Source organism: Lemur catta, chromosome 7 (assembly GCF_020740605.2).
Source record: "Lemur catta isolate mLemCat1 chromosome 7, mLemCat1.pri, whole genome shotgun sequence".
Classification (NCBI taxonomy): Eukaryota; Metazoa; Chordata; class Mammalia; order Primates; family Lemuridae; genus Lemur; species Lemur catta.
In genome coordinates, this window is record NC_059134.1 from 22372339 (window position 1) to 22391277 (window position 18939).

The 18939-nt window shown below is 52.0% G+C and overlaps 1 protein-coding gene across 1 annotated transcript in view; it reads left to right on the forward strand.

Annotated features, from left to right (window-relative positions):
* The window catches only part of DSCAML1 (DS cell adhesion molecule like 1), a 326542-nt gene that overhangs the window by 2065 nt on the left and 305538 nt on the right, over positions 1-18939 (forward strand). Inside the window, exons 2-3 of the mRNA XM_045556390.1 lie at positions 14459-14776; positions 17999-18145. Coding sequence (XP_045412346.1) covers positions 14459-14776; positions 17999-18145 — 465 coding nt within the window. The remainder of the gene's footprint in view (positions 1-14458; positions 14777-17998; positions 18146-18939) is intronic.

Below are 18939 nucleotides of genomic sequence, written 5' to 3' on the forward strand. Positions count from 1 at the left end.
GGAGGCCTCTCAGCAAATACCTGAAGGCGGCTCCCCTCCCCCCTCCAGGAGCCTGGCATTAATAAATGAAGCCCAAGCTATTTGATAGGGAGGGAGCAGATGGGGGTGGGGGTGGAAGAGGCCCAGAAGGCGACAGGACAGCTAGAGGGGCAAAATCCTTTCCAACTTGAGAAGGAAGTTGCCAGCGGCCTTGGGCCTGTGGGCAGGCTGGAGGTGCCAGGTATGGCCACCCGCCCCTCGGTGGCCTTTGGGGCTGCAGAGCCCTGGTGCCCCTGCGATTCACAGGCTCGAGCGGCTGTTGGGTGCCAGGGCGCCTCGCCAGACAGGCCTTTCTTTCCCTTGGTGCCTTAATTGGGTCTTAGGTGCCAGGCTGGTCCCCGGGGCCTGTTCTGCTTGGGGTGGCTTGGAAGGGGGGTGGCGGAGGCGGCTTGGGGAAGATGTGTTGCGGAGAGAGCGCAAGAAAGATGGGGTTTGGTGTATTTTCTCTCCCGTTGCCAGTCACCCCCGCGGCACCAAGGAAAATGTAAATGTGAATGTTCGAGCCTGTTACAGAAAACAATATCCTCTTGCAATAATTTGTACGTCCATCTGTGAGGAGCCGGAGGAGGCAGGGAGAGAGAGAGAAGAAAACAGGATGAGATGGAGCGTCCTCTGGATGGAATTAAGCAGTTATTGAATGTGTTTTAAGCTTCTGTTATTTCCATTCCTCTCAAAATATCTTTTTTTGATGAAGCCTGAGCTCAAGACTGATTCCCCAGAACTAAACTGGGAAGGTGTTTTAATAATCGGTTATCGAGTCTCCAATAACTGCCTTATTATTGCCAAAACAAATCCAGGTTTGGGCAGCCGGATGAACCCCAGCGAGGCGCTCTCGTTGTTCCATCCAGCGCGCCAGCATCTGTGGTGCCTGCATTTGCATTTTTACTGTGTAAAAGAACAAGCTTCCCCGGCACTAAAATTCCTGTTTTCTAAAAGCCAAAATAATGGGTTGCATTGATTTTTTTTTTCATTTTCCACCCCAACCTCTCCAATGGGGACTCATGGTTCTTCTCTCTTGAGAAGACCAAATTAAAAGCCTTCGTGAGGCCATTAAGAAAATCTCTAACACCCTGTTCAGTGTCTAATTAAAAAAAAGGGGGGGGGGTTACTGGGGAAATGTGTTTTTAAAATCTTGAAATGGCAAACACAACTTGGAGAAGGCAGGCGAAGGGCCAGTGAATATGGGGGTGGGGGCGAGTGGGCAGAGAAGCCCTGATTGCTAGAAGAACACGAGGGAGAACGGAATTGCCGTGATGCCCGACAAACCTTTCCGATGCTTCGTTTTTCTGGGCATCAAAGCCAGCTGCCTTTAATATATTTCTGCAGCAGAATGGGGAGCTCAATTAGGAACAAAAAGCAAGTAAGCAGTTGACCCAAAGGCGGTGCTTAAGTTGAGCAGGTCCCAGGGGACTGGCTGGAGCAGCTTAGTTTTCTTAGGATGAGGAATGGGGAGGAGGTGGGCAAGGGAACAGGGGTTTGGGCCCCTGCTAGCTTGCTAAGGAAGCATGCCCCTGGACAGCAGGCTGGGAGCCTCCAGACACAGGGGGGAGGTCTGCCTGGAGCACCTCATGGGCTGTTAGCCTTTGACAGAGGGGTGCAGACCTCAAGCCTTCCTTACCTTCTCCATGTCTTAGGATTTCCACCCCTGTTAGTTGGTTGATCTCCTGCACTGGCTGGTGAAGGATTTTATTTGTGGATGAAAAGAGGGAGGGCAAATGTTCAGAGAGCTTTTTTCGGGGGGTATGAGTCTCAGGCTGGGACTCACATGATCTTGGAGAAGACGTTTTCTTGGGGACATTTGAAGCAATCAAGGGGAAGAGCCCCCAGTTCCCAAAGTGCTTTCTCAGCCCCTACCTAGCCCAGTAGATTCTAGCGGGTAGCCAGGTGCCTGATAGGGCAAGTTACAGGCAGCAGAGGTGGCATGGTGCCAGGAACCCAAGGGCAGGCCCCAGATTTGCATGTAATTTGCATGTGGATTTGCATGCTCACCTAGCCAGGCCAAGAGCCATGCCCTCTGTGAGTAGCATCTTGATCTCAGCCTCGGTAGCAGCCAGGCGGTGGCCTTCTCCTTGCACGGAATGGGGGCAGGGCAGGAGCAGGAGAAGAAGAACTGGTGTTTTTGGTAGTGCTTCTGTGTCTGAGTTTTAGGCCTACAGGGACTCAGCTCTGAGTTCGCCATCTGGCCAGGCAGCCCTGGAGCTGGCCCCTCCCCTATCCAGGGACAGACAGTGACACCGGGGCTATTGGGGTAGGATGGGTGGCAATGGGCAGAGGTGCCTTAAGGCAGAGCAAACTTGGGGTGTGGGGTTGTTCCTCTTGTGCTGAAAAGAAGAAGAGAAAGAGAGGGGCACACCAGCTACAGGAATCCAAGGTCTGCGTTAGCCTTTTGGTGGGTGCACCCCAGAGTGGAGGAAGCTGGGTGCTCAGGGCTGCGGTCAGTAGCCAGTGAGGTGGCAGCTGATGGGATGGGGCATGAAGGGAGGAGAATGCTCTTCCACCCTCCCAGTTTGTCCACATCCAGCTGGGGAGGGGTTGTGGCTCTGAGAGATTAGAGGAACAGCGCTGGCTGGCTTCGTATTCCTCCTTTGTTAGGGCAGCTTCAGCCCTGTGGGGTGGCTCGGGGTGGTGGACAGCAGTGGAACATGGGCACTGTGGCTGCAGAGGGAAGGGTGTGTCAAGAGTTTAGAGTGATGCTTGAAGAGCACACACTTCAAGGGAGCTGAGTACTCCTTCCCAGGAAGCCAGCCGGGAGCTGCAGTGGGCGTGTGGCCTCAGGAATGTTTTTTCCCTGCATTTCCAGGGTCCTGAGTGAATCCTACCGAGGCAGATGCAGCTCCAAGGCCTTCCAGAGTTTTTTCTTTCTTTTATTTTTTTTTTTAAGATAGAGTCTTGCTCTGTCACCCCAGCTAGAGTGCAGTGGCATCATCACAGCTCACTGCAACCTCAAACTTCTGGGCTCAGGCGATCCTCCTGCCTCAGTCTTCCAAGTAGCTGGGAATACACATGTGCGCCATGACACCCAGCTAATTTTTCTATTTTTCTGTAGAGACAGGGTCTTGCTCTTGCTTAGGCTGGTCTTGAACTCCTGGGCTCCAATGATCCTCCTGCCTCGGCCTGCCAAATTGCTAGGATTACAGGCGAGAACCACTGCGCCCAGCCCTTTGAGAGTATTTTTATGCACATCCGCTGATGCAGGAGGGCCCTGGTCCACCAGAGCCCACAGAGGTTTCCAAAGGATGTGGTGTGCAGGTCTGAGGGATTGGGTAGGGCTGCAGGGGATAGGTGGAGGTAGAGAGGGGAGGGCCAGTGGGCAGATCCTCAAGCACCCCTCACCCCCATTCTTGCACCCAGAGCTTTTATCCATTTTATATATTGGAGTATAAGGAAAAATAAAAATGATTGTGACCTGCTGGACTGGTGGAAGTTTGAAGTCAAGGCAAACCCTTTGTTCACATCCTGGCTCTGCACTTACTGGCCAGGTGACTTTGGGCTTCTCTGAGCCTCATTTTCTCCAGCTGTGAAATGGGATTAAAGAAGATAATGCATATAAAGTAGCCAGAGCATAGTTGGTGCTCAATAAACCTCTTCTTTTTTTTTTTTCTTGCACTGCCTCTACTTTCCTCCCCCTACCCCACCCCAAAATACATCATCAGATCCTGTCCTGAGCCGATGTATTAACCAGCCACATGTTTGGCCAAGCCAACTGGCTGAGACTCTGTAGCAATAAGATAGAGCGAGTGGTGGCCAGGGCAGGGGACATCAACTCCCTCCCTCTGTCCCCTAGCTGGGTAGCCAGTAGTACTCCTTCAGCAGAAAACTGAGGCAGGTGGACACCCGGGTGTCCCTGGGGAGCCTGGCACACTTCCTTCCCCTAGACAGCAGTGGAAATGGGGAGGGTAGAGGTTGGCTCCAGACTAAGATTCGGGGGTGAGGCAAAGGCCAGTCTCATATCTGCCAAAGGAAGGCCGGGGTGGGTTGGTAATTCTCTCCCATGGTTGGCGCGAGTAAGAACTGTCCTGGATTTCCTGCCATAAAGTCTATGCAAGTGCTCCTCACAGGTGAGCCCCCAATAACTGTAGCTGAATGTATTCCTTGGTCTCTCCCCGCTGAAATGAGCTTCTGTTTTTCAGGTATTTTTGTGCATAGGGAAGACTGTTGGCGGCCCATGACCTTGGAGGTCCCTGGGTCAGTCCTCCCTCCATGACCCAAGGCTGCCACAGGGAAGCCGCAAATGACCCAGCGGTCAAATGCTGCCCCTGGCAGGTTGTGGCCTGGGGGTTCCATACGTGTTGGGGAGGCTGTGGGCATAACAGCCTGCATGCCCTGCTTAACAGATGTTTGTCCAGTGCTGCTTTAGCGTGAACAGCATTAGCCTTGGGGACCACCCATGCCACTCCAGCTGCTACTCCCCTCATCTGTTCAGCCATCCTGCCGCAATCTCTGTGCCCGGGCTCTGTATGATGCCTGCACTGACAGTTTCCAAGGTCACCATCTTCATTAATAGCAGTTACTCAAATGCTAGTTGCATCTCCATTAAACTGATTCTAATGAGATGTGTGTGTGAATGCATGTGTATTAGAAAGAGCATTGTCCGTGGACTTACAAAACAAGGCTCAGACAGGCTAACCTGGGCAAGTTGCCTCATTGTTCATGTGCCTCTATTTCCTAATCTGTACAATGGGCAAAATTACTCCTGTCCTGGCTGTCCTACAGAGCAGTTGTTATTGTATGTATGTATAAATAGAGTGAGGGTCATACAATTATATATCATGTGACAATGCTTTGTCTACTGAACATATAAATACACACATGTAAAAACCACAGCAAACCGGTTTTAGCGTTACAAATGCTCTGCTGAAGTGTAAGGCATAATTACTGTCATTTCATCATACAGGAACGGTGAAGGTCTCACAGCTGTTTGTGGCTGTCTCCCCCTTCATGGGCCCCCCACATAAGCAGAATTTTCCTAGCCTTGCTTTTCAGCATCATGGGAACAGCTGAGGAGGCACAGCCATGCTGGCAACAGTCTTCCTGGAGCAAACTCGGCAGATGCCCTGTGGCCCTAGTGCTGGTGGGCGTGGGAAGAAGGCTACCTCTGCTCCCTCCTCCCATTCCCCTCCCAGGTCCTTGGATGCAAGTTTAGCCCATAGTCCTCTGGACTAACTCCCCCAAAGGGTGACTGTCCCTGCAGGGAATCCAGTCTTTTGTGGGAAGAGCAGTAGGCCCACAGTCCCACCTTGTATGACCTCATTTGAGGCCACAGTACTCACTGGAATCCCTGAGAACCCTGCCGAGTCAAGGGTTTGGGACAGCCTGCTTCTAGGGTGGCTTGCCCAGAGTCATGGGGTATGGAGGAGGAAGGGGGACCTGCTTGGAGGGTGGGAGAGAGATCCAGGTGACTGCCATGGGAAAAAGTCTTCCAGGGTTGGAAGGCATCTCCCAGGACAGGGAATCTGTCCCCTAATCAGATGCCTGGTCCCCTCTGCAGCCTCCCCACCAGCAGTTCTCTTCCTCTGCTCCAGCACGTCCAGGAACAGGGAACTCCTTCCCCGCGAGGCAGGCCATTTCTGGTCACACAGCTCTGGCTAGAGCAGGGTTCATCCTTAGAACGAGCCCAACCCTGTGTGGTCTTGTACCTTCTACTCACTGGCCCTGGTTTCACCTTTTGGGCCACACAGATGAAAGCGAAGCCCTCTTCCTCTTGACAGCCCTTCAACTGCTCCTAGACAGATGTCCCGGCCCTCTGAGGCTCCTCCTCCAGACACACAGCGTCCCTCATTCCTCTGACGCTCTCTCGTATGACAGTGTTTTGGTGCTTCATGATGCCCCTGCGTTCCTCGCTTGACAGTGGGGCGGCCAGAATGGAAAGAACAGTGGAGATGGTGCTCCAGTCCCAGCCTGGACTCTGCTAGCTGTGTCCCTGGGGCAAATGACTCCACCTCTCCAGGCCTTGTGAATGGAGGGGATTGGACAAAATAATCTCTTAAGTCCCTCAAGCATTAACAATCTAAATCTAGGATTCTCTGGGGACAACTGTGCTGTCTGAGCCGACTCCCTGGAAAGATCTTTCTGGCCATAAGGGACCTTCCTTTGACAGGTCCTGTCTAGAAAGAGCTAGAAGATTAAAGAGTCTGTCTGACTGTCAGCTGTTGCTTGTAACTTCTCCTGGAGCCGATGGTGCAGGGGCCTTGGGGGTTGAAGGGTAGCTGCACCTTCCCTGGTCTCAGAGATTTCTGGTTGCTGGTTACAGGAACTGTGTTTGTGCTAAGAATCTTAAAAAACAAAAACCAAAGCCACCCACATTCCCGGTGGACATGGGGAGAGTACTTAGCAATGCTGCTCATGGGGATTGGAAATTGGGGGTGCTTTTTGGTCATCTCAATGACCAGGGTGCTGCTGACATTTATTGTAGTTGGGGGAGGAGTGAGAGGGGATGAAAAGTCTGATGGCTGGGATAGTTCCAAATAATTCAGAATTGTCATACCCCAAATTGCTGCCCTTGGTCAGATAGCTCCCTACAGTGTGCTCGCACTTTGGTGACCGTCTGAGTCAGTCTAGCCCGTAGTGCACTCGTTGAGAAACGCATCCCAGAGTAAGGGATGCCTGGGCATGAGAGGCAGCTCTGCCACTACTAGCTGTGCAACACCAGGACATTACCTGCCCTAAGAACCTGTTTTTTTATCTGCAAAATGGGGTCTTGAGCAGTGGCTGCATTCAAGGGCTATTGTTAAGAATTAAATACACAGTAACACGAGAAAAGGACTTTGCACTGTGCCTAGCACAAAATAACTGCTAAAAAGAAATGGTGGCAATGGTGAAATGGTGGCAATGGTGATGAAGGTAGTGGCAGAGCAGGTGTGGCAGGTGCAGAGGAAGCCACAGACAGAGAACAAGGGTTTGGTCAGCTGCTCCATCCTGTCCAAGAGCGATACAGCTCGGGCAATCTGGGATATGCTCTATTGCTGTCTGGGAGACTCAACCTTCTCCCCAGGGTCTAGACGCAGACAGTCTCCAAGGTGTGCATGCACCATAAGGGGTTTTTGGTGAAGGAGCAAGACCTCATATAGCTGGTCCCCACTTGGGTTTTTTGTTTTTGTTTTTGTTTTTTTGAAACAGGGTCTCACTCCGTCACCCTGGCTACAGTGCAGTGGCGTCAGCTTAGCTTACAACAACCTCAAACTCCTGAGTTCAAGCGATTCCCCTGCCTCAGCCTCCCAAGCAGCTGGGACTGTAGGTGCCCACCACCATGCCTGGCTAATTTTTCTATTTTTTGTAGAGACAGGGTCTTGCTGTGTTGCTCAGGCTGGTCTCCAGCTCCTGGCCTCAAGCGATCCTCCTGCTCCCAAAGTGCTAGGATTCCAGGTGTGAGCCACCTCACCACGTCCCCACCTGGATTTTGAATGGACTTGGTGGTTGAGCGGAGGCCTCACTCATTGATCCTCTCTGGACCCAATTTGTCCAACTCTGGGATGAGAACAATCAGAGTGAAGGCACATAATATATCTCCTGCGAAAACCTTTGTGTGGAAATGCGGTGAAGTAATCAACCTTGCAGATCAATCCGAGAAACCTCTCCGGCCTACATCTGCATAAAGAGCTCTGTGCGAGGCCTGGGGGTCAGCAAAGGCTGTGTGGCTATTGCAGTGCTCTGTTGTTATTGATTATACCACCGTTATTTTATTAACTTGATCACCAGATTGAGTTAATTAATGTGGTGGTAAGCTCTTGTCGGCCAAGCCGATGAGAACGGCCTGTTGTTAGGAAGGCGGATACAGAAGTCCAGTATGGCAAATCTACTTTTTCTAAGGCCTGTTACTCTGAGTGTAGACAGAAGACACCTGCATCAGACACAGAATTTCTGGCCCTCATGACAGACGTGGTGACTCTGTTATCTAAGGCTCTGCATTTTTAACAAGCTCTCTAGCAATTCTTATGTATATCAACATTTGAGAACCACTGTTTTAAGTTATTATTATTCTCATTGTAGGCCAGCAATAAATATTTGTTGCACGAGGTTTCATTTTTTCCCCAGAAATCCTTATTGCTTGCCTGCTATAATATGGTACTTGTAACAATAGCCACAAATACACCAGAAACTGTCCTAAGCTCTTCATATGTATTAACTCATCTAACCGTAAGAACGCTTGAGATAGACATTTTTCCTCACCCCCGTTTTGTAGATGGGGAAACTAAGAAGTGGAGAGGGGAGGTAATCTTGTTTGAGGGTACACATACTGCTTGTAAGTGACAAAGTAGGGATTCAAACCGACAGAGTCTGAGCTCTTAACCACTGTGCTAAGTGCCCAGGGGATGGGGTGATGACCAAGGCAGTTGCTGCCCTCGGGAACTCCCAGCCCTGCAGGGGAGAGGATGCCTTCTGCCCCCGTGGTCCTGACCGCTCCTGGCCCTCTCCCCTTCCCCCGCCCACGCTTTCTGTGCCCTCAAAGGGTCTTACCCGTTTCTGGGGGCTGGGGTGTCACAGGGGCCCAGCGCTGGCAGACGCTCCTGAATGAAAAGTCCAGTGAATGAGACGAGTAAACATTGTAAGGGAAGAGAACAAAATGACTCATCCTCCCTGTGGAGGTGGCGAGGTGTTAATATTTCAGTCCCCTTGGGTTGGCATTTACGATGATTAGAGATGATGACATGGGGGTAACTCTACGTGCACCTTGGCGGAAGCCTCAGTCAGCCAGGTCCTCAGACAGAGGCCTGGCACCCCCATCCCAACCCAGGCAGGTGGGGTGGGAGCCCAGGGTGTCACATGCACAGGTGTCAATTTCCCATCCCCAAACCAATCCTGATGCCCAGGCAGCGGAGGGCGAGCAAGAGATGCAATGGATGTTTAGGTTTCAGCAGTGACCCTGAGGGCAGGCAGCCCAAATGCCTGGGGGCGATTTCTGGTTTAAAAATATTGCTGTGCTATTTCCACACTTCTAATCTCCTAGCGATTTGGAGCCTGTTTTATGAAACACAGCGTTGGGGTGGTGCTCAATGTTAAACGGCGGAGAAGATTAAATGGGTTTAAGTCTGGGCGTCCGTCACATGACAACCAAGCCCATAACTTCCATTTTCTATTAAAAATCCATTTCCCCCTTTGACCAGAAGAAGCTTTGCTGTTGATCTGAGAGTCTCTGTCTTTATTTATGAAGTGTCCCCCTCCTCTTCTTTCTCTGTAAATATGCCTGCCTCTGTCTGCAGAGGGAAGGAGCTGGGGCAGTGACTGGGATTTGAGAGGAAGGTAGGAGCTTCCTGTCAGGGGATTTGCTTTCCAAATTGGGACTGGCTCAGACAGAAGAGGTGAAGGAGAAACCCCTCAAAGCCCCAAACTTTGAACTCTTCAGTGTGGTAAAGGGAAAAGCTCAAGCTTTGGAGCCAGACAGACCTCTGTCGAATTCTGGCTCCATCTCTTCCTAGCTGTATGGCCTTGGAGAAGACACCTACCCCCCTCAACCTCCTTTCCTGCACCTGTAAAGTGAGACTAACGTCACCCCCACCACGTGCCTGTGGGTGAGGATGAAACAAGGAAATGCCCTGAAGCACCCAAGCCCTGTGCCTGGCACACAGTAGGCACTCAATAAATGCTAGCCTCCCTTCTTTTGAGGGCTCGATACATTAGCTAGGGCTATAAGGCTTCAGGGAAACAGATGTCCTGCAAAAATGCCAAAGGAGTTAGGTATAAGGACTACAAGAACTTGAGTGGTCTCAGTTGCCTCTGTGAGGGGCTGTCTGACACCCTGCACCTTGCTCCCCCAAGCTGCAGACCTCCCCATGTTCCCCCCAACCTTCTCCATTGAGGGCCAAGATCCTCAATCCAGCTGGTTTGGCCTCTTCTTCCAAGGCCCACTCAGTGCCCCAGCCTGGAAGGTTTCTGCAGGGTTCCCAAACATGCCCCACCCACCGCACCTGCTGTGACCCCAGCTGTCCTTCTCTGGGAGCGCCTCCCCTTGTCCCAGCCCACCTCTTCAGAGCTTCCTTGCAGCTCGGCTCAGGTCCCATTCCCAAAGCTTTTTGTGTGGCTGCTGAGTAACTTCTCTCTGTCCCTCCGTCCCGGGCTCTTGTCCGAACCAGCGCTTTCAACCCGTCCTCACACACAGCCCTGGGCTGCTGTTCAACCCCTTTCCCTTGACACGCTCCTGGAAGGTGGAGCCGTTCTCCCTTATCTTTGATGGCACCCACCACTCCTGGGGGACTGCGGAGCACCTGGCTGGTGCTTGGTAAACCTCTCCCGAGGGGATGAAAGTCTCTCCTGCTCCCTGGGTCAGAGATGACGGGGAAGGGCCACGTGGAAGGGTGCAGGAGTCGGCTGAGAGGAAGCAGGGTTTGGAGGGGGTTTAAACTCTGCAGGGCTGCAGCGTGGGGCTGTGCCCTTTCATCTCTGCAGCAACTAAGGCACCCTCGACCTCTGGGGAGAGGTGGGATGCGAATAGTAATCCCCATCCCTCACAGCCATATGACCTCATGGGGAACCCCGAACTTTCACATCCGTGTCGCCTGCTCAGCAGCCCTGGGAAGCAGGTAAGATGGTGCACTCCCCATTTTGGAAAAGAGGACGTCGAGGCTCAGAAAGTCTAAGGGTCTTGCCCGAGGTCACACAGCAGGTGAGGGGTGAGCCCCAGGAGGGAAGGTAGTTCTGCCAGAGCCCATGGCAGGGTGCTGTGCATTGCACACGCCTCCCTGCTCCTCTGAGCTTGCTGAGGCTTTGTCACTGCTCTGAGTATCCCAACAGGAGCCAAAGAAAGAGGTGGAGCTCCCATCATAGAAGCCACACGAGACTCTATGAGGTCAGAGTGAGGACATCAGGCCCTTGCTACTCCCCCTTCTGTTCCTGGGGGACAGAACACGTCCATTGCTTCTGCAGTCACATACCTGTTGCCCTTGTGCCCAGCCCTCAACTTCGCACATAAAGATTTGAGGTATTTGGCGATCTGTGCCTCAGTTTCCGCTTTCTGGATTTGCTCACCCCTTTCTCTTGGCAGGCAGGGTGAGGCTAAATTAATGTTTATTTAAGGGCTTCTGCATTCTGAACTGACAGGTGCCTTGTGATGGTAAAATACGAACCCAATGTAAGTGCAAAATGGTATTGTTTTACACCTGAGGGTGATGTTTCATAATGGCAATGCACTGTCAGAGCTGTAAGCAGAAATGAATGGTGTGTCTAATCCTTCCCAGCTCCCCCAGACTCAGAAGACAGAAGCTCCCATCCAAGGGTGGGAGAAATACGAGGCTACTCGCCTTTTGCTATAAATCTGCCGTTTCATCAGCCCTGACAGGTGGCTGGACAATCCCAGTCAATTCATCAATTAAATCTACCCATTTGTAGTTGCTGGGAACCTTGTGTCCTTGGCTCTGGCAAGATCTGAGGCCCAGAATTGCAGGAAGGCTGCTGTCATCGTGGTTGATGCTCCTGGTGGGAGCGGAGGCGGGTGGGGAGGGCTCAGGAAGGGGCTGTCTCAGGAGGAAGGGTTAGAGGAGTGTATTTCCGGATTTCCAGCCAGGAGAGAAGGAGAGTAGGAGCATGTGTTTAGAGTAAGGTTGGGATGGAGGAAAGGGCAGGAAGGGGTCCCCAAGCTCGAAAAACAGATTTTGTGGTTCATACAAGACAGCGAGTGGTGCAGCCTGTGGCTCTGCTGTCAGGCAAAGTCGGGTGATGCTCCCAGCTCTGGAACTTGCACGTCATGTAACTTTGGGTAAGTTAGGTAACTTCTCAGAGTCTTAATTTCTATATCTGTAAAATGGAAATAATAATAACAACACCCCCCAGGGAGTTATGAAGATTACATATAAAATCTACATAATATAAATATAATATCTAGAATGGACCTGGCGCTGAGCCCTGTCTGTAGTTAACAGTGAAATCAGCGGCGGCTGTTGCCGGAGGTAATGTCATAACAGTGGGCTACATCATACTTTTCCTTAGCTCAGCCTTGAGGATCGACTTACCCTCGCCCGTGAATCAGACAGTTGCTGAGTTCCTCCCTGGCAGGGATGTTTCTCAGCTGCCTAAGCCCATTTGGCACAATGAATGTAGAGTCTTTCTGTACCTTGATGGACTTTGGCTCTCAAAATCCATGAAGCTGCTAGGGTGAGGGGGTATGACTAACTAGGTTGTCTCGGGAACCAGCCACAATGCCGGAGCAGTGTCCCTGCTCCCCAAAGCTGGATTGGCTGGGATGTCCAGAGCCCGAGCCCAGGAGGAGTGTGTGTTGTGTGAGTGTGCGCATGCATATGTGTGTTAATCCTGTTCTTGGCCAGCTAAAAATGGAAGTTGGTGGCCGGTCGGTGTGTGAGGAATATGAAGGCCCCCCCCTTTAGTTTTGTGGTGGTTTCACCATGGCCATACATCACCCAATGGTTAAGAAAGTGACTCTGGGGTCTGATTGCCTGAGTCTTCACCCCAGAGCCCTCACTTACTGGCTGTGTAGTCTGGGGTACATTATTGCTTTGATGAGTGCCTTAGTTTCCTCATCTGTAAACTGGGATGATAACACTGCCTATCTCATAGTGTTAGTTGGGAGGATTAAAAGAGGTCATAAAGTCCTTACAGCAGGGCCTGGCACATAGAAGACGCTTGGCAAATATATGCTGAATGGACCTCGGTCAGGAAGGCTGTGGGAAGGTGAGCAGAGTCCTGGGAGTGGGACCTGCTAAGTGTGGCTCCCAAGAGTAGCCGCCTCAGCCTCTGTTTGCTCACTGGTGAGATGGTGTGATTTCATGATCCTGGGGTACTCTAGCCACTGCAAGCTGGGCATGCTTCAGGGGTCCCCCACAGAGCTGACATGCTCAACCACCAGCCCTGTGACTGTCACACGGGGAAGCAGCATGAGGAGGAGGAGGGCAAGGCGATGTGCCTCCCCCACCCCCCGAGTGCTTTTCAGCTGCTAAGGGTGCAGTGCCGGGTGTGGACAGCAAATGCATTTGCTGCTAAGAGGACGCCCCTGACACCGCAGCAAGGAGCCCATGAATGTGTTTTCCGGCACGTCTGCTAATGGCTTCATCATGGCTTTTTATGAGACGATGTGAATTGCTCTGACCAATGAGGCTTAATGGCCTTCCTCAACGAGCTGCCTGGTGTATTCTCCCTGGAGGCTCGGCTCAGAGTTAAGCCAAGAATATTAATACAGCCGGATGTGGGCCCTCCCCCTCCCTATAAAGTTGTGGAAATTGAGGTCAAGTTGGGTCCCCTGCAACGTTCTTTAAACAAGCAGCAGAGTGGTTTGTTTGCTCCTTGATCTTCCTGGTGGAGAGGGAGTGGCTTCCAGCTGGAGACCTGGGACTTGACCCTCTCCTGCTCCGGGTTCGCTTGCACTTGCGAGGCAGGCTCCCGGGCAGGGAGGGAGGGCCCCAGATGCCAACATTCAGGGCTGCTGGGGTAAGAGCAGGAAATACCAAGGCCCTGTGCTGGGATGGAGGAGTAGACGTCTGGTCCTCCCAGTCAGGCGGCCCTGCATTGCCTGCTGTAAGCACGAGAACGTTCTCCCGTGTGGTTGAAGGTTGGAACAGCAGCGTGTCAGAGATGGGAGGGGTCTTTTCAGTCTTGTCAATCCTCCTCGTCAGCCCCTATTTCATGAATCAAGGAGCAGATGATCAGAGAGGGGAAAGGAATTCTGCAGTCAGTTGGTGTCAGGGCTGGGTTTAGAGGCTGGGTCCTTGGCTCCCCAAGCCTGGATCTTATCCATCCACCGGCTGGTCTTCATTCAGCCCTTGGTGGCAATGCATTTTTAAAATCAGCCTCTAGGGGTTGAGGCCAGCTCTTAAGTCTCCTGCAGTCTTCCATCTTCCATGTGCACATCCCAGTTTCTGCAGCCATTCGTCTCAGAACGTGGTTTTGATCACTTTTACCTTTCCTCTGTGGCATGGCAGGAAGAGCATTAAAATCCTCTTTATGAGCAATGAGTTCAAATTTCAGTTCCGTAACCCAGCTGTGTGACAAATCACATAACTATTCTCAGCCTGTAAAACGGGATGGCAAACAAGGGGTGATACCATCTCCTCTCAGGGTTGTACAAATGAACCAAGGTAACGGCTGTGAACTTGTATGCCTATAGTAGGTGCTTAGCAAACACGTATTTACCCAGGCATTCAGTGTCTCTCCTAATATGCAGATGTCAGCAGTGGATCATGACTTTGGATTGTTCAACGGAGAGTGTGTGGCAGCCTCTCCTCATGGACTTGGCTTGGCACAGAGGAGACTTTTAACTTTTACCATTTCTGTGCAAGGCCAGGAGCTTCTGTAGGGCAGGAACTGTCTCTTATCCACCTTCGCCAGTGCCTGGTGTATAGTCAGTGCCCAATAAGTGCGCATTGAATGACCGGCGCTTGAAGTTGGGATTTGAGAGTGCCGTCTGTGCACGCCCCCGTGGCCTGTGAGGGTATTATCAGAGCACGTCCTAACTGATTCTCTCCCTTCACCTCCCCTGCAGCCCGCCCTGAAGATGTCGGCACCAGCCTCTACTTTGTAAATGACTCGTTGCAGCAGGTGACATTTTCCAGCTCCGTGGGGGTGGTGGTGCCCTGCCCGGCCGCGGGCTCCCCCAGCGCGGCCCTTCGATGGTACCTGGCCACAGGGGACGACATCTACGACGTGCCGCACATCCGGCACGTCCACGCCAACGGGACGCTGCAGCTCTACCCCTTCTCCCCCTCCGCCTTCAATAGCTTTATCCACGACAATGACTACTTCTGCACCGCGGAGAACGCTGCCGGCAAGATCCGGAGCCCCAACATCCGCGTCAAAGCAGGTAAGGGACAAGGTGCCTGCTCCCGGACTCCGGAGCTCAGTTTGAAGGGCTGGGATGGGGGTTCTTAGGACACGCGTGTGACATGCCCAGGGGAGCTTGCAAGAAATCATTCACTCAAGGACAGTTTTGTTGTTCTCCTTTGAATCTTAGCTCTACCACGTATTGTGTGTTCTTAGGCATTAGAGATGCCTTTCTAAGCCTCAGTTTTCCCATCTGCAAAGTGGATGCTAGTACCTACCTCTGCAGCACTACCTGATAGTTAAATGAGATAGTGCTCATTTAAATTAGGTGCTCACTTCAGCCCTTGACTCAGAGAAAACACTCAGAGAATTTCTTTTTTTTTAAAAGCATTTTATTGAAATATAATATGTAAAGGAAAGTGCACATATTGTAAGTGTATAGCACAATGAATTTTCACAAAATTCAACGAATGTACAGTATCAGCACCTCAGAAGGCTTCCTCATGCTTTTTTCATATATTATTCCCCTAAGAAGAACCACTACCCTGACTTTTAACAATATAGATGTTTTGCTTGTTTTTGACCTTTATGTAAATGGAATCCTACAGTATATATTCTCTTGACCCTTGGCTCAGTATTCTATTTGTGGGATTTACCCCTCCCGCTGTGCACTGTGGTATGTCATTCATTCTCGTTGCTGTTTAGCGTTCTATCATATGACTAGGCCACACTGTATTTGTCCATTCTACTGCTCAGGGATGTTTGACTATAACCTATCTCATGAGAACAAGCATTTAGGTAAAATTCATGATGGAAAACTTTTAGCAGTGAAGGATTCTGGCCTTTGGAAGAGTGGATGGGGGCAAGGAAGTAGGGTTTCTCAGGTGGTCTCTTTAAAGAAAACAGAAAGTCTCATTTCTCTGGGTTGGGTCTGGAGGTGAGAGGATGGCTTAGGTCAGCCATTCTTAGCTAGGACATGGTGATACGCCGGTGTGTCACAATCAGTGGTAAGGTGTGCCTTGAATAATTGTAGAGTTTTGGGAATAGTTTTCTTAGAAGAGCTTTTCTTACAGGAGAGGACAGGTGGTGTTCTAGCCAGCCCACTGCCATGGCGCCAGGCCCAGGTTGTGCCATCTCTCCTGGGGACTGCGTTAGGCTGAGCCAGGAGAGAGGTTCTGGGGAAGGCCTCCAAACCAGTGACAGCCTCTCTCTGACTTCCTGGGTCCTTCTGCCTTAGGAGCACCTCTCACAAGGACAAGGTTCCAAGGAGGTGGGAACAAGGTTGAGGTAGGGCGAGAGTTCTTCATTTCACTGGTTGGTTTGGGGGTAGATGAGGAGCTCTTCGAACCCAAGGTCATGCTCAGGGTTTGGCTCCTGGGTTCCCTATGGAATCTCTTTCTAGGATTAGGACCTTTGCACTGTTCAACCCCTAAGGCAACACCAAGTGCTAGGCTGGGAGCCCTGAGGCCTGGATTTGGGACCCAGCTCTGGCCTCCACAGCCTGGAGGATTGAGCTAAGGGGGGACATCAGGTTTCCTGCTACATGCCTGCCATTGAGTTAGGATGCAGTTTTCACGGTAAGTCTGCAGGGTGTTTCTTACAAATGAGGAGACTAAGACAAAGAGAGATTTAAGTCACTTGCCAAGGGCACGTAGTTAATCACAGAGGTGCAGGTATCATGAAAAGCCTCATTGTCAGAGTGCTTTCTGTGTGCCGGGCCTTTCACATGCTGCTCTGCTATTACTTCCTTTTGCAAATGGGGAAACTGAGGCTCCAAAAGTTAACTGACCCTTGTCCTGGATCACGTAGCTGGTCAGCGCAGGGGGCACGGCCTGCTTGTTTGGTGCTGTGAATCATCACCCTCTGCTGGGTCCCTGGGACATCACGGGTAGCCTGTACCCCAGCCTGCCCTTTCCACTCCCCACTCTGCTGCCCCCCAGGGTCAGCTCCCCTCGGTCTCCTCTGGGCTCCCCCACATTGGAGGCAGTGCCTCTCCCCTCTTCTCTCTCCTCCATCGTCCCCAGCGCACCCACAACTCCAGAAGGGGAAAGAATGAAGCCTGGGCCGGCCGGGGAGGGCCGGTTCATGGGAAACGACCAATTAAGCTGCTCTTGGTGATGCCAGAGGGGCTGCAGGTGCACTGCTGGGGGAAGGGCTGCCAGGGCCCTAAGTGTCGCCTTGGCAACCATGGCAGGGAGACGAGCAGGGCACACTGCCCAGGTGCCTGCTGAGGGACAAGCTCGGTAGGCAGTGGGGCTCTGGATGGTCCAGCTCCGCTTGGCAGAGAAGGGGGCAGGCAGGACGGAGTGAGCCCCCGCAAGAGGCCATGCAGAGGAGGACAGGGCAGAGGCAGGACCCTCAGTCCCATTCCCCAGGCTGGGTCAGCCTGCCCAGAGGGCCTGACACGTGGAGGTGGCTGCAAGTGACAGCACCCAGAAACTAGCCCTGGGACTGAGGCAGGAGGTGGACGCTGGGGGTAAGGGGTGGTCTGAAGGCAGGGCCAAGGCTGGGGGACAGGGAGGGCTGCTCTGGAGGCTGCAGGCAGTCTCAGGAGGGGCAGAAAGCAGCAAGCGTTCTTTGTTTTGGAGGATCTTGGAGACCATGTCCATGTCTCAGAGACAGTCACAGTTTCAAATGTTCTCTCCCGTCGTCCTTCTAAACCACTAAGCCCTTCCAGAAAGTTCAGTATCTGAACTACATCTCCCAGGTTATCTGTCATGTTAAAGCAGCCCCCAAACTGCTGTTAGATCATGTGTCACAGGTCCTATTTTAGCAAATTATGGGCACCGTGCCCAAAACAATTGCTACCCTGGGTCCAGGAATGATGCAAGAAATCCAATTCAGTTATCTTAGGGGAATTCCAGCGTATTTCCTTATCACCTACGCATCCCGTCGTTTGAATATGATGACACTGCAGGGCTTAGGTGCTGCCCTCCACGCTCTTACAGTCTAATGTGCTTCTCCAATTACTGCAATGGGAAAGGCTGGAATTTGGATGTGTGGTCCTGCAGGGGGAGGAGGCCACGTATTTCTGAGGCAGAGCAGGCTGCCCAGTGTGTCGGGGAGGAGGGTGATGGAGAGGGGGTCGCCCAGCCCGGCACCCGATTGTGCAGGAGCGGCTGGGCTGGCTCCGTGGGAGGTGGGGGGGAAGAGGTGGGGAGGGTATGGCTTTTGCAGGAGTTGAGCTGACTTGCAGCTTCTTTCTGGGGCTCCCACTGTATCCTTGTGACACTCTCCTCCTCCCCACTCCCAAACTCTGCAGTTTTCAGGGAACCCTACACCGTCCGGGTGGAGGATCAAAGGTCAATGCGTGGAAACGTGGCCGTCTTCAAGTGCCTCATCCCCTCTTCAGTGCAGGAATATGTTAGCGTTGTGTCTTGGGAAAAAGACACAGTCTCCATCATCCCAGGTAAGGAAGAATCACCGGGTGGCAGACAGGGGTGCTTGGGTAGCAGATGGATGAAGCAGAGGTGCCTGAGTTGGTTGTTGAGCTAAACAAGATCCTGAGATTGGTTCTGGTGAATGATTTGTTATTGTTCTGGTGATACTTCGGCAAAAAAGCATCTTTGGTCTTGGTCTGGCACATGTTGGTGGGGCGGTGAAGACCTACGTGAGTGGCCTCGGCTGGGTGTGTGAAAGTCCCATGAGACACGGGGTGCGGCAGGGGCCCCGTCCTTCCTGGCAGCTGGGGCTTGGCTCCACCAGGCCGTGGCGGACGAGAGGCCGGTCTGTGGTCCGTGTTTCTGCATTCGGAGCACTGAGCACTGGCTCCTCGGGGGACCAGCCTTGAGTAAGCTCATGGGGCTTTTTTCTTTTCTTTTCTTTTCCTTTGTGCATGAGTTGGTTGAAGACTCTATCAGAATTCTAGCCAGCCTCATTCGGAGGCTGACGTGGGGATATGGGTTTAAAACCATGGTGTAGGTTCATCTCATTACAGCTGCCTCGACTGTGAGTTCCTCGTTATTGGTTCCTTTTACCTCTTCACGGTTGTCCCTCCAACAGGAAAACAGGTCTGGAAACCCCAAGAGAGGACCTCAAGTCCTTGAAATACCTCTAGGCCTCCAAAGAGTTACAGTTATGAAACTCTGGGATTTTTCCACCATGCACTCCCTCATCCCCACACATTGTTGCTTTTTTCCTTCCTTTCTCTACCAAGGACCTCTGTTTCCCTTTCTGTGAAATGGAGGAACCTGGCCAGGTGCT